At 33.6% G+C, this 14,735-nt stretch overlaps 2 protein-coding genes and 1 long non-coding RNA gene across 7 annotated transcripts in view; 1 reads left to right on the top strand and 2 right to left on the bottom strand.

Annotated features, from left to right (window-relative positions):
• The window catches only part of LOC136795262 (uncharacterized), a 605,676-nt gene that overhangs the window by 584,899 nt on the left and 6,042 nt on the right, over positions 1-14,735 (bottom strand). The gene's annotated exons all lie outside the window — the stretch shown is intronic.
• Positions 1-14,735, bottom strand: part of LOC106678900 (uncharacterized) — a 23,675-nt gene that overhangs the window by 5,579 nt on the left and 3,361 nt on the right. Inside the window, exon 2 of one of the 3 annotated variants that reach the window (XM_014417729.3) lies at positions 6,794-10,559. The exons of the other annotated variants lie outside the window; for them this stretch is intronic. Within the exon in view, the coding sequence (XP_014273215.1) occupies positions 7,193-10,559 (3,367 nt within the window). The 3' untranslated portion in view covers positions 6,794-7,192. Of the gene's footprint in view, positions 1-6,793; positions 10,560-14,735 lie in introns of those variants that run through there. 3 annotated transcript variants of the gene reach the window in all.
• Positions 12,480-14,735, top strand: part of LOC106678901 (zinc finger protein OZF) — a 22,077-nt gene continuing 19,821 nt past the window's right edge. For 2 of the 3 annotated variants that reach the window (XM_067045225.1, XM_014417733.3), the window contains exon 1: positions 12,488-12,567. The gene's annotated coding sequence lies outside the window, so the exon portion shown is untranslated. Of the gene's footprint in view, positions 12,568-14,735 lie in introns of all 3 variants that reach the window. The other variant, XM_014417738.3, reaches the window with a different exon arrangement.

Genomic DNA, 14,735 nt, shown 5'->3' with positions numbered 1-14,735 from the left:
AGAGAGAGAGAGAGAGAGAGAGAGAGAGAGAGAGAGAGAGATTTGTGCCACAATAATGTTGTGTTTTAATATATCTAATTGAGATAATTACTAGATCTTAGGAAATTATTTTAAATTGTTTTCTCATTCATATTACTGATAAATATCAAGTTTATATAGAAACTTTATAAATAGAAAATATTTTATCTCATCAAATATCAAACCTAAATGTAATAGAGTCGATTATAAACATACAGATAATAAGGTTATCTTGTAGGAAACTCAATGCAGATTTTGAAAATCGTATATTCAGAAATTTTCATTTGCAGAACTGAAATTTGTATTTTATGAGGAAAACCTTGGTTTCATGGAAAACTCATTAAAAGACCATAACACTCCTTAATTACTGACATCTCCTCATGAAACAAGGTGTTTATAAGCTATGATTAAAAAAACAATAATACGCAAAAATAAAAATTAGATTATGTGGACGTTACAGATTACTAAAATACTAAAACTTAGAGAGTGTCGATGAAAATATGTTACTCCCGAAATGTAGCCAATAGAAGATTTATTTGCCAATAAGTGAATATAGGTCAAATTTTTCGTTTTTCTGAAATTGTCTCTGGTAAAGTGAAGAGGTTGACGAATATTCGGTCTCGACTTGTATTCTTATCCAATCTCAGAAATTTTGAGTTCGACAGAGCTTCGAGCTTTCAAGTCACTTTGAAGTTGTTTTTTTTTTTTTTCCTTTTTGGGATACTAAATAAAGTTTACAATAAGAATAAGTGAAAACCGTTCACTTATTATCACATATTTTGAAGAGGAAAATAAAATAACGTTGTCCATTTTGGATCCTATCTTTGAAGGAAAATAGTATATTTAAACTGAGAGCTGAGAAGGGAAACAAACGAAGGTTATATAGAATCAAACTGAAGAATAGCTGATATAAAGATTACATAGTAATAATTGAGAATAAACATTAGGTTAGAAACGAACTTGGTTATAGTTCGAGCAGAAACAAAAAGATATTTACTTATTTCATAACGTCATCGTAATATATTGTAGGAAGATAGTCCAGTTGGCGGTAAATATTAACTATTTATTATACAAACATTGTAAATATCATCTTAAAAAAAATGGAATATAAATAAAAATGAGTGTAAAAAGTTATATAAAAAAGAGGAACGTAGTAGGCTAAAAATATATATTATATATTATAATATAAATATAAAAAAAATAGGATACTAATAAATTACATGTTAAAAATATTTATAAGTATACCATATATTTATAATTATAACTTTTTTTTAGCTTACTACGCTCCTCTTTTTTATATAGATTTATACACTCTTTTTTATTTATATTCTAATTGTTCCATCATATTTACAATGTTTGTATCTTCTCCCTATATAGTCCTGATGAATGCCTGCTAAGTAGGATTGACCGTTAACCAGTCGAAACATTAGTTGATGTAGTTTCTCGCTGCTAATATTCCTTCTCTGTATTACTCCGCATTACACCTTGCCCCACCTTTCCATAAATCAAAATCTACAGTTTTTCACTTTAGTGGTCGAAAACAGACCATGATTATTTATTTTTTTAGAAAAGTTTTTATTTTTAATCGTTACTGAACACAAAATCACTTTATTACTTTACTCCAGTCATCACTAAACGGTATTCAATGGGATGAATCCACCAGTTGCTGCCAGGGCGACCCACCTTTTAGGATAAGGATAAGCCAAAAGGGAAGACCTTAAGGACACGAAAGTCTGATTAAAAGCCGTGAATGGCTGAGGAATGAAAAAGATTCCCGATAAGGCTCATCTTACTCAAGGGCCTTCTTGATAAATTACACCTGCTATCTCTTTAATACGCACCCTTCACAAAACCGCCCTTAACTTAAGGGCCCCTTCTACTGAATCTAATCCCCGATAACCTAATCTGTTAATGTCCGCTAAATGGCTAAAGTGGTCTAAACAGTAAATTTAATTTATAACAAGAGAACGCTTCGATTTTCGCCATATTTTAAACACCAGGATTGGTCTTAGAAATTAAGAACGGCATATTAAGCACGTTTTTATAATTAATAAAAAAAAATTGTGAATTAATTTTCAATTATACAAGGATTTTTCTCTTTCTTCTTTCCCGGACACCCACGGTGAATATGATTTTATCCGTTATACGATGGTGTCTGCTAAGAAGGGATTGATATAAAAAGAAAAAAATTAAATTAAGCTGTAATGCCTTGTAAGTCCGAAAAAACAATAATACTATTTCATACTATATAAAAATAAATAAACAATCAATAAAACGTTCTAGGGACATTTTTTCGTCTCAGCCATCGTTTATAGGTCACATAGACTGGTGGTAGGACCCAATATAATAATAATTGTATTTAATTCATTCATCACCAACAACCAGCCCTTGATTAAATTTTATTTATTTTTATTTTTCAGTTATTAACATTTTATATTTTATAACATATGATCAGAAACATAAAACACGATTTAAAATTCAATAATACTTAAGATCTGATACAGTGTTTTTTTTGTATTTTTAGCTCAAATGGTTTCAAAGCATTTGAGTGAGCTTACTGAGTACTTTGACCCATCAAACTTGAAAACCGGTTGATCCGTTTGCTCAAATAATTGGCACCAACCTCCAAATGGACTGGCTAAGCAAATTATCATCCTTGTGGCTATAGCGTAGTCGGGTAATTATTTAAATTCTACCATTAAATAAAAAAGTGATCCCCTACTAACGAATTACAACACCTTTTCTACTATTTTTACAACAGTTGATAAATCTATTATTTAGACAAACTATTTTTTACAAGGAGATCTAACTAACTGACTAGAGTATATTAGGCAATAGACAAAACTATAGAACAAATTAGTAACGCATAGGAACAAACAGAAATCAGCCTGGATTTCGAAAAATGTTTTTTATAAGCCTATTTCGCAGATAATTTTACAATAATTGATTTTAAAAAAGCTTACGAAAAAAATTTACACCATTGGTTTTGGTAGGTTCTAGTTGAATGGAATATTGTTATAAAGGTAAACCATATAAACGTTCAAACATGCCTGATAAGCATTGCTTAGCTTGTGAAGCCACCTTTAGTGATGGTTAAAATGAGTCTTGAAAGAAATAACAACGCCGTAAGAACTTGTAAACAAATTGTGTTAAATGTTTGGCTTGGAATAAGAAGACAATTGCGAAGACAAAAAGAGGAATCATGAGGCATGTACCCAATAATTTCAATTGAAGTGATAGATTTAAATGTAATTAACATATAATTTGTTGGAATTGACAAAGAGTCATTCACTAAAAGGTAACCAGTAGAAAGTCCAAGATGTAAATGGGAGGATGGACTAAGACTTAGCTCGTGGAATTGGGTTAATTGGAGAGAGGCATCGATGGTTGGAGGTATCGAGATTCAACATTACATTAATAAATATTATTATTTATGTTTTTTAACTGTTTAATCAGTCTAACTAGCAATTAAAAATGCAATTGACAACCTAATGGACTATACCCGAGTCAGAAGGGGTTTCACAATGCAATACTCTGGACTCGACGATAAGCGTTATTGGTAGTTCTCTCAGAGTACACATGAGTGACGTCTTTAATATACGAGTTCTAGATCCGGGGGACTGGTGGAATACCAATGGGGATTAGATTCTGTCTTAGATTGCGGATCTGACAGACTGTCGTGTTCCAGCTTGACAGCGCTCAAAGCAAGAACTGATTCCTATAACAAGTTACAAACACTCCCACCATAAAAAAAAAAAAAAACTTCAAATAGACCAGTTTTATTTCTGGTTCGTCATGGAAATTGACAGAAGTCAGAATTTTTTGAGTTAGAGAAAAATAAAATTTTCCTTCTTGCATGGTACAAGGAGGCGAAAATTCAAGAACCAAAATAAATTAAACTTATACGAATTCAAACTTTAAATCAGATTTATTTTCAGTATTCAAATAATAATCTCTTCCAAAAGTATGAATATGTTATTTATTTATTATTATTATTTGTAGTAGTAGTAAATATATAAGGACTAAACTAGATAGCGTCGGGAAATAAATCATTTTAGGTAATTTTTTGAATAATTAAAAACCCTCCCTCAACCTGTCTAAAACTCTCATTTTTATTTAATACATAATTACTTAGATTCTTATAAGATATTATTATATTACTCATTGCACCAATACTTTTCCGTACTCATTTTCCAAATGAGCCTTTCAATTGATAATTGACAAACTTCAATCACAACAGTTTTTAGAAAAGTACTATTATTTACATTGATTTACTATTTACATGCTGCTCTTAAACATTTATTCAACGCTGAATCGTTACCCAATTGATATTGTAACGACTAATATTGTTTGTTTTTTTAATTTTGATTATCCTTTAAACTGAAAGACACATATATTCATTAAGTTAAATTAAATAAACTAAATTAAAAAACTATATAATAACTATCATGACATGAAAAACAACTATCAGACTTGCGAAACGGTAAAACTCATTGCGCAAAAACTCCCGCCAACTCGAGTGTTAAAATAAACCTTTTGTTTTTGGGTTTTACCAAGTTAAATATTATTTTTTCTAAAATTTTTGGCTTTTAAACGGCATATAAAATTTCTTATTACTTATTTCCCGATATGTGTTTTCAATCTGAAAACGGTATTTTCGCCTTATCTCCCAAACTTAATTAAAGAATCCTTACATATTTTATATTTATCTATTTTCGATTAATAATAAAAATTTGAGATGGTTAATTAATTCGAATTTCTTCTCTTCATCCGGTAATCAAGTCTTCGCTTATAATGCACTAAATGCTCGTCTTTCCTTTCCTAACAGATGCTTACAATATATTGCTCACCCAAATCTCACTCCATTTCCAAATGTATTGAAGCAATATCCTTCACAGGTAGAACCATGGTTGTTACCACTCCCAACAGTCAAAAATAATTACTTCAGCCGCAGTTTACTGCTGTCGTTTCAGATAATCACACTCTCTTATCCTCGTTACAACCATATTGTTTGGTGTACACTGCAGAACTGTTCGGAATCAATCGCGCAGTTTGCAATATCCCTCTAAACTGCCCCCGCTCGGTCATCTGTTATGACTCGAAATCTGCCCTCAAATCTTTACAAGATCCATTTTCAACACATCCATTAATACTAGAGTTGAAGCAGCATTTGAACAACATGGGTTGTAAGGTCTTGTTTTTATGGCTGCCAGGTCACTATGGGATCACTGGGAATGAAAAGGCAAACTCGCAGGCCAGACTAGCTATAAAGATAGGTCAAGTCGTAACATCATCAATATGCAAAGGTGTTATTTCATGGTTCACAGAAAGTGGATGGCAAGAGTAGCAAGATATGAGTGGTTCATCGCGAGAGACAAGTTAAGAATGGTCCAACAGACAGTGAAACGTCCAACCAGAAACTTGAATCTGTTACGGAGAGAAGATGTGGTATTGACCTGTCTTCGGATAGGCCATACTCGACTCACCCACGGTCATTTCATGAAAAAATAAAATGCACCAACCTGTCGCTACTGTGGAAACGATCTAACCGTTAGGCATATTCTCACTGAATGTATTGCTCACGAACCACATCGGTTCTCTTCAGATTTACAGGAGATGTTGAGCGAAGATCTCACAACAATAACAAAACTTTTTCACTTTCTAAAAATCATTAATATTTATGATCACATATAGTCTAACTGTCCAGCATGAATAAGTGGATGCAAAATTTAATGTAGTAATTTACTCACTACGTCAAATTTAATTGCAACATTGTAAAATGTAAATTGTAATTGTAAATATGTAATTTTTAATTTTGTAACTTGTAATTGTAATGTAATGTAATGTAACTTGTAATTGTTAATTTGTAACTTGTAATTGTAATGTAACTTTCTCACTTTGTAGCTTTCTGAATATGTCAATTGTAATCTACTAACTGTGTAAATCCAGTTTAAATGGCCCTAGTGGTCGAAACACTTAAATAAATAAATATATTATTTTAAATTGACCAAATTGATGGTTCAAAATTTCTTTGTTTAACTCCTGACATACTATTTTAATGAGGATAACACCTATCTGATGTGAAAGATCACTTGATTCTACATTGATTTACCAAGTTAACCTTAACATTTTTGAGAAAACCGAAAAAAATGAAATCTATTCTAAAAAGTGGCATTTCTGTTTGGTCAATTTTGAAGATACATTTTCTGTAACAACAGACGCTAAATACAAGCCATAAATATTTAATTTCAGTTTCACATGTTTGAGCTAGGCTGTTCATACACAGACCATTTTGCAAGACTTGGTTATAGGGGCTTAAGGGACCACAAAACCTGTGTGTGTATATATATAAACTTTTAACTTCTATCCAATAATTTTGACTACGGCACTAACTATTTTCTCCTCATATTCCCTTTTTCCACAATATTTGAAACCTACATTGGCCTTAGGTTACTCGGGTACGATTTCTCTTTAAGATAGGAAAAACCCAAACTACGATGAAGATCAAACTTACAAATACAATGTTAAATTTATGTATACTTAGGATTACTACAGACAATTTATACGTGATGCTGTTTTCCCCCATGTTAAAAGAACCTATTAGGAACCATATCATTATAAATTAAAAAACAATACATCAATAATGATTTACAAGTTATTAATCTTATAAAATTCTTGACTTTGAATTATCTATAACTATATGAAAATTATAATTTACATCTGTGTAATCTTAAAGGACTATTCTGCTTAGCATATAGTAATAAATTGTTCACTATTGAGGATTAAAAACAACAGCACCTTTATTCACCATTTAAGATTTGTTTCTTCTCATGAGTTAGTTGGTAGTAAATCTTTTTAAGTCTGGTTCAAGATTCAACAGGCTGTTATTTCTAAGGTTTGTAAATACTTCGCAGCAATATGTTATCGAAATTAAGCTTCATTTTTCTACAGTTTCTCGTAGTAGTAACAAAACATGAGTTTCAAATTGTAAGCAGCCCCATCCTTCATAAAAAATTTACAATAAGTCCTGATAATATGTCCTGATGTTTGTCCAGGTGATCAGCGAAAGAGATACATCTGATATTCACGCTGCTAGCTTAGATCTTCTAGGGGTTCAATGGTAACTGCATCTTTCTGGACCATAAACAAGAAATCACCTTTTTTGAGAGAGAATTCAGATTCGGAGAAACGGAGCATTCATTTCATTCATAAGTATAACGTAAGGCGGCCTACCAGATCCAAGGGGAGAACTGCCGGATAAGGATTTCCTGGGTGATTTATTCACTATACCAATACGGTAGTCAACCTCTCCTTTAGATGGAAGGTTATGAAAACGTAGCTGTTTAGAAACTTGATTAAATTTCTTTTCAATTGGAAGATTACTCAACAAAGGTGGAAGTTCAACATCTCGGAATTTAATTTTGTCATTATAATCTCCAGAGTTGCCAAAAAACAAAGATTTTCTTTTCTCATAACTGCTGTGTGGGAAATAAAGGTCATCGAGCACCCGAGGGAGGCGCGTAGTGTGCGGACGCATTGCCAAATAAGCCGGAATAAGAACAAACGCTAATGCTGAACCATCCTTATCGAGGAACCCATTAGCAATAGTTTTCCTGCGCGGAAATGAAGTGTGACCTGAAGTTTTTGTATAAACAGAAGTTGAAGGCTGACCCTTATCGGGAATGTCAACGTCACTCATTGGCAAATATACAGTATTCCCGTTTACATTGAATGGCTTGAGACATAAAATTATAGATTTCTTCCGACTTACATTCCTCAATTTTTCTGGACAATGATTTGGTTTCTTTCTAGGTGATACTGGAGAAAAATTCGAGGCATCTAGGGCAATTTTGCTCAATCCAGTCGATAGATCTGACACCTCAATAAAATATTTAGGAGGCGAACCAGGTGATTCTAAAACTGTCAAACCTCTTAGTGGCTTGATTTTTTTGGTGGTTGGAGAACTGATTTTCTTTAAATCAACTTCAGGTAATTTTAAGAGGTTAAGATTAGATTTATCTTTGGACAGTACATCGCATGAGTTATCGGTACCATCGTCTTCGCAGCACAACTTATCAATGGTATCAATTTCATCATATCGTTTTTCAGTAGTTTTGATGGACGACTCTATATTTTGTTTCGAGCAAGAAGGACAGGTTTCAGCGATATATTCAAATAAACTCTTACTTATAAATGGTGGTTCATTAGTTGTGGTACAAGGATTGTTTTTAACAGGAATGAACCCGGAAGAATCAGCAGTGGTAAATAAGCTGAACTTCTCTTGGCTGAATTGCCAAGGCTCTCCGCAAGGTTTCACTACAGGCTCAATTGGGTTTACTGTTGGTCTTTTTATCAAAGATGGCATAAATATGTCAAATATGCTTCTGGGCTTTACATGCCTGGTATTAGATGTGTTGTTGAAAGGTAAAACTAAACCCCAGCTCCCATTTTTATCATTATCTTGAGCTGCTATGGGAACGCGAATGAAAAGAAGAGGTTTTCTATCAAGTCTAGTCTGGTTTTTTTCTAATTCCTCAAAGTAATCATCTTCTTCAAGCGGCTTGTGCACTATTTGTACACCTGCATTACGGGATTTTTCTGTGGAAAGAGGTTCTGAATCAGGTGGTAACTTATTTAAGTCATCGCCTTCAGAAAGGTCCACTCCAATGGGTGTACTCATACACCCCAAACATGCAGTAACCCAAGGCTGCCTATTGATATCAGTGCCTACGTTACAATTCCCCGACTGTTTTCCTCCTAAACAGAATTTTTCCCACGGTTGTATTCTTTTTAGATACCCTTTCTTCATCACTCTAACTACGTTAGGATTCTCTTCAAATGTATCATTGCCTTTGAATGAAATCAAATAATATAACGGCTTTGATATACTACCTAATTTTGATTCTGTCTTTACTTCATTCGAAGGTTTCAAATCATCCTTATTTTGAAACACTATCTTCAAATTTATTCTATCCGTTGTTGTCTCTTCAGTAGTCGTAGCCTCTAAGAGAATATACATCCGCAATGCCGTAGGAATTGGAGAATTGTCAGGGTCAGAGGCAATGTCTTGAATGGATCCTGTAATGCCAAATTCCCAATCACCGGGAGTAGTTGAAACAGTGGTAACCGAAGAGCTAGCAGTTTTATTTGGAATAGGCGAGTCTGTAACTACCGTAGTAGCAGTCGTTGACTCTGTAACAGGCTTTGAGGTACTAGTAGAGGTAGTAGAAGTACTAGAAGTACTAGAAGTACTAGAAGTACTTGTATAATCCACGCTCAGTTCATCTTGACAGCTTAAAAATATTGTAGGTTTACGTTCAAAATAGTTCATGGGCTTTATAGTTTGAGCATTCACTAAAGCTGTCAAATTGAAAAAACAAGATTTTCGAAACGATGGTACTACTCCCTTGACCAAGGTACGATTTTTATCTCTTCGCCTCAATGAAATAAATCCTACTAAATCGGAATTTTTTCGATAGCCCGTCAGTTTCATAGACCTTCTTTTTAAGTTATGTATTCTGGAGAGTAGACTATTGTGAAACAATTTTTCGTCTAAAGGAAACAACACTTTTTCTTCTGGAAAATTAATTCTACCACCCATCATCTTATGAGTAGATAAATTTATAATATCTGAGATCAAACTATTTTTGTTTGCGCCATTTTTAAATCTCTTTCGTGAACTTTTTATTACACCAAGTTGACTCATAATAGGCAGGAAATAGTTTCTTTTTCTCTTTATTCGTCTCATATTGAGGTCGTTATCTATATGATTAGTTCTTTGTGGATTTAAGCAAGTACAGTGGGTTTTCTTTTCAAAAACAGTCGATTTTGTGGAAGATTTATCACTAGGATTTGGTGTCTTAGCAAAATGTGCATAGAACAGCCATTGTTGATTGATTGCTGGTGTATTTTTCACAGATAGAAAGCAAGGTTTTTTGGTTTTCTTTCGTTTCGTAGAATGTGTCGTGTAGGTTTTAAAACTGTTAACTTTGTGTTCATTTGCAGTGTCACAAGTTATACAAAATTGGTTCCAAGGCCTCACCGTAATAAATTTCATTTTAGCTCTGTTGGCCCAAGATTGTGTGCTAGATGATTGCACTTGCGCAGAATTATTTATTTCGTCTTTATCTAATGGTTTCAAAACAACTTCTGTATTGTCCGTAGGGTAATGAAAAGCCTGTTCCGTGGTAATTGTTCTGAGAATTATATTCTGTGTAGTAATATCTGATAGTCTCTTTTTCCAAGGTAACCATAAATGATTTTTTGAGGATCTTGAAGGAAGAAAACTTTGAGATTTTACATTAAACATCTCAGCTCTGGCTACTTTATTTGCCACAAATTGAAGATTGGAACCGGAAACACCATTTCCTTCTGTAAATGGCATTACATGCTCCGAAGCAGTAAGCCATTGATTTTCTTTATCATTACTGTGATTCTTGAAGTAAAACATTCTTCCAATTTTAGACTGAGGAATGTTACTTCCATCCTTATGCCGTGAAGAAAATTTCTGAGTGAAACTTGATAGAACATGGAAAACAAAACTGAAACATTAAAATCGATGTTGTTATAAATTAAAATTTCGCCACGAAAGAATTTACTATTTTTTTGATTCATTAACTTGAATCTTCGAAAGTAGTTCAATTTTGCGTACCGAAATGCATATAACATATAGAAATGATGGTTCTAGTACATTAGGAAAACATTACATACTTAATTTGTCACAATGCATAAATACGCAACCTGGAATTGCGATGAAGAGATAATTAGGCTTTCATATAAATATATTCGCCATTTTATACAGGGTTTTAATATTCTTGTAATACTTGACATGAAAACCCACGGTATTGATACTGAAAAATCGCTACACTATATACTAGATCCGACATGTGGCCGGCAAGCCCGAGTGGTTCTGAGGGTATTAGTGCAGATTTCCCATAAACTTAGAAAATGATGTATACAAATTTGGTTATATGAGTCGGGTAATGCGTTTTCGCTTCTTGAAGAAATTTTGTTAAAGACAACAAATTCTTAAGGCAAATGCCATGGGTATTTCTTGTTGAATTTTAAAACTGAATAAAATCTAATGTTGAAATATAATGTAATTATTTTGTAGTAATCAATTTTAAAAACGGACGTATCTTTTCTTCAGTTTTCAAGACGATCAACAAATGAAGAAAACTCTGACATTTCTTATAGATTTTCTCGGACGAAAAGTGCCTAATTAAATCGAAAATTGTTCCGTTCAGAATTTCTTTTAAAATGTAATTACTAGACTGGACTTATAGAGTTCATGGACACCAAAATTTAAATGTATTGCTATCGTAATTGAGGTCACAATTGTTTGTTCTAAAACCAAGTTCTTAGAAATCACCATATGAAAAGTGCAATAATGTAAGAATATTTGTAATAAGCTCACATATCTTATGGTACTTATGTTTGATAGTGTGTATCACATTGTTTTCTCAAAAACAATTGATTTTAGATTAAAAAAATGGTTTTATAGCCTGAAAAATTAGGTAATTCTTCTTAGGTAAAAAGAGAAGTGGGTCCAACGCCATTCTCCATTAGAACTCATTAAATGAATTTATTCATTTAGTGTTCATTAAGTGTCCAGCCTAGTTAAGTATACATTGGAAAATACTAAATGTAACCAACAAATAGACCGCTATGGCTAAATTTGGGATTAAATACAGAGTAATGGAACATAATTGTATGTTTGAAATAAATTAATATATTTAATTAAAATTAAACATTCATTATTTTTTTAACTTACACATTGGATTGAATTAATTGCTTATTATATCTATTTAGTTTATAGCAGCAATGCTATAAATACATTGTAATAATATATAATAAAAATTGGTAAATAAAATATAAGGTGTCTCTATATACTTTAGTAACCTCCTAACAATTTTAGTACTCCTTTCATTTTTGTAGACTTTGTATTAGATTACATATTGTATATATTCTTTTTTAGTATACTATATCTATTATATATTTTATTATTTTTTATATGTTATATTGTATTCTTATTTTTAATCAGGTTCACTCCATACTTATTATTCATTGGCACATTATGATTAATTTATTAATTGTAAATTCGTATCATTATTATTCACATCACAAGTTATTTCATTCATTTTTTTTTACTTTATTTTTATTTTAGTATTTTGTATTTAGTAGTATTTTGGAAATAGAATTATGAGTTTTATTTCTGGAAATTAATTCATATTGCAAGAGGAGATGGTTGGGGGTGCGGTCAAAATAAAACACAAATAAGTTGAAGTAACTTATTTAATCATGCCAAAGTTTCGGCCAGAATTTCTAGCCTTCATCGGGGCTAAGAATAGAACAAGATAACAACCAATGAATACAGAAAATAAAAAAAGAAAATATTCTTTTTTATTTGTTATTTTCTAATAACACATGTGGAAAGTAAAAATAAATGACAGTATTAGTCAAGCATTCACAGTGTTCACCTCGTGTCTATTTTTTCTTATTTTTACTTTACTAAGTATTTTAACTGGTGGCGAAACTTGGGAAAATTAAGTAAGTTGTTTTAGTTTTTGAAAAAAATATATTTTAAGAAGTTTTTAATCTCAATAATGATAACATAGATTAGAAAATACGTGAGATTAGTTAAGGTTATTGCTTAAAAAATGAATATCACGTTGTAGGTTAGATTTGCCATTTATTTGATCTCAAGGCCCAAAAATGGTCGAACAGAGTGAACCTATGGAGCAGGCTAGTGGAAAGATCAACAATCCACCTACTGGCAATCCACCGATTGTCAGGTAGTCAATAACAGTTGAGTTAATACAACTAAAATGGACCAGAGTGAAGACGGCTACCACCACATACTTAAAAAATGCTGTCTCAGAGTTAGAAAGATTCGGTGGAATATTAGGGCACCTTAACCATTTTTTAAAGAGAGGAAATCAGATAGAGGCGAGAATCGAAGCAGGATTGATGGATGTTAGATGCTACAGAATTAAGAGCGTCTTTGGTTGGAGGTTAAAACGGATTTTCCTAAATGGCATACAAGGAGATGAACAAACTTCATTGGACGAGGTTACTAAAAGGCATACGGAGAAGGACGCTGGACGCCAGAAGAGGACGCTTACCGCCTCTTCACACAAGGCGAGGCATCACAACAGCTATCGATTTTCGATAAACTTTTGAAGGTACAATTATGACAGAACTTGATTGTATGAGAAAAATTGGTCGTAGAAAAGTCTTTTGTTTAATGTGTTAGCGACATAATAGACAAAGATGCCAGAGAGAAGGAAGAAGTTGATATTCAGCAGTGGAGGTACCTTTTAAGAGCAGGAGGAATTACAAGGCGCGATTCGACTTCAGGTAGTAACCACCTCGACCTTCTGTAAATTTCATTTTTTCCAATTCTGAGTATAGAAGAAGAGAGGACAGAGACGTGCAGCAGAGCAGTAAGCTTAGATGACGCAGAAAATAGGAGGCTCGTAGGTGCAATGAATTCAATCGTACAGGTCACATTGCAGCTAACTGTCCTCCGGTCAAGTGCTTTGAATGTGGGGGTATGCCCCTGGATTTACCGACGGAATTCAGCCCCAGAACCAATGAATGTTCCAACGTTAAGTTCTGAGGAATATTCAGATAAGAGTTCAAGTGATGAATAAGGCAAGTCTAGTAGGACACGGGTGTAAAAAAACAAACAAATGAACAGCCGAACAAGAGGTACAAGTCGAAAAGAGCGGACCAGAAGCAGGAAGCTACCATCTGAGGAGGCGAGGGATTATAAATAATGTGTGTGGAGTGTGGGAAAGGTTGCCCATAGTGCAAGGGCGGAGTGATAAATTTAAAGCGCTTATTGATACTGGGAGTACCATTGCCTTCATTAGTAGTGGGGTGCTGACGGAGCTGGATGAAGCCAACAAATTAAAGGTTTGTAGATATTCTGTCATTTTGAGTGGCCCTTGTAGAGTACTGGGGGAGTACGAATAGAACCTCGAGAACCTCACTGGGGTAAAAATGGGGGCGGTAGTCCATATGTTGGAAGATCTAACAAATCAGTATGACGGGTGCGATGTTTTGGATAAGGTCGGCTTTCAGATACAGAGTAGCCTGGAAGACTAAGAACTAATGGCAATGATCATCGTGTAGAGGTAGTTCGGTATATTTTACAGGGAGGGTTGCCCACTGCCGGCCATTGGGAAGACCAGACATGAGATAATTCTTAAGGAGAACAAAGTTTCCTATCCAAAGGGCCGGGGATGCCCGCAGTCAATGACAGTAATAATTAATAACCCAATAAGCGAACTTCTTCGCCAAGCGATTATATGTCATAGTACCTCACCGTTCAGTGGCTCCTTGTGCATTGTCGAGAAAAATAAGTGGGATTCACTGGCTGACCCCTCGGATCGCCTAGTGATTGATTACAGGAAACTTAACGAGTATACTGTAGAGGAACGGTATCCCATTCCTAGACTTAAAGATATACTAGATCGCTTAGCGGGAGCTCGGGTTTTCTCTACTCTTGATCTCAAATCCGATTACCATCAAGTGAGGATGCGGGATGAGGATATAGAGGAAACAGCATTTACATTTGACAGAGGGTATTACGATTCCAGCGATCGATGGATGAGTTTCTCCGCGGGCTAGGAGAAGAATATTGCGAAATATACATGGATGACCTTACAGTCTCAAGCACTTCTCTACCGCACCATATAGTCCACCTTAAA

This window comes from Halyomorpha halys, unplaced genomic scaffold (assembly GCF_000696795.3).
Source record: "Halyomorpha halys isolate HHAL.00 unplaced genomic scaffold, Hhal_1.1 Scaffold167.1, whole genome shotgun sequence".
Lineage (NCBI taxonomy): Eukaryota > Metazoa > Arthropoda > Insecta > Hemiptera > Pentatomidae > Halyomorpha > Halyomorpha halys.
The sequence above is the reverse complement of the archived record's forward strand: the minus strand, read 5'-3'. Positions and strand labels throughout refer to the sequence as shown.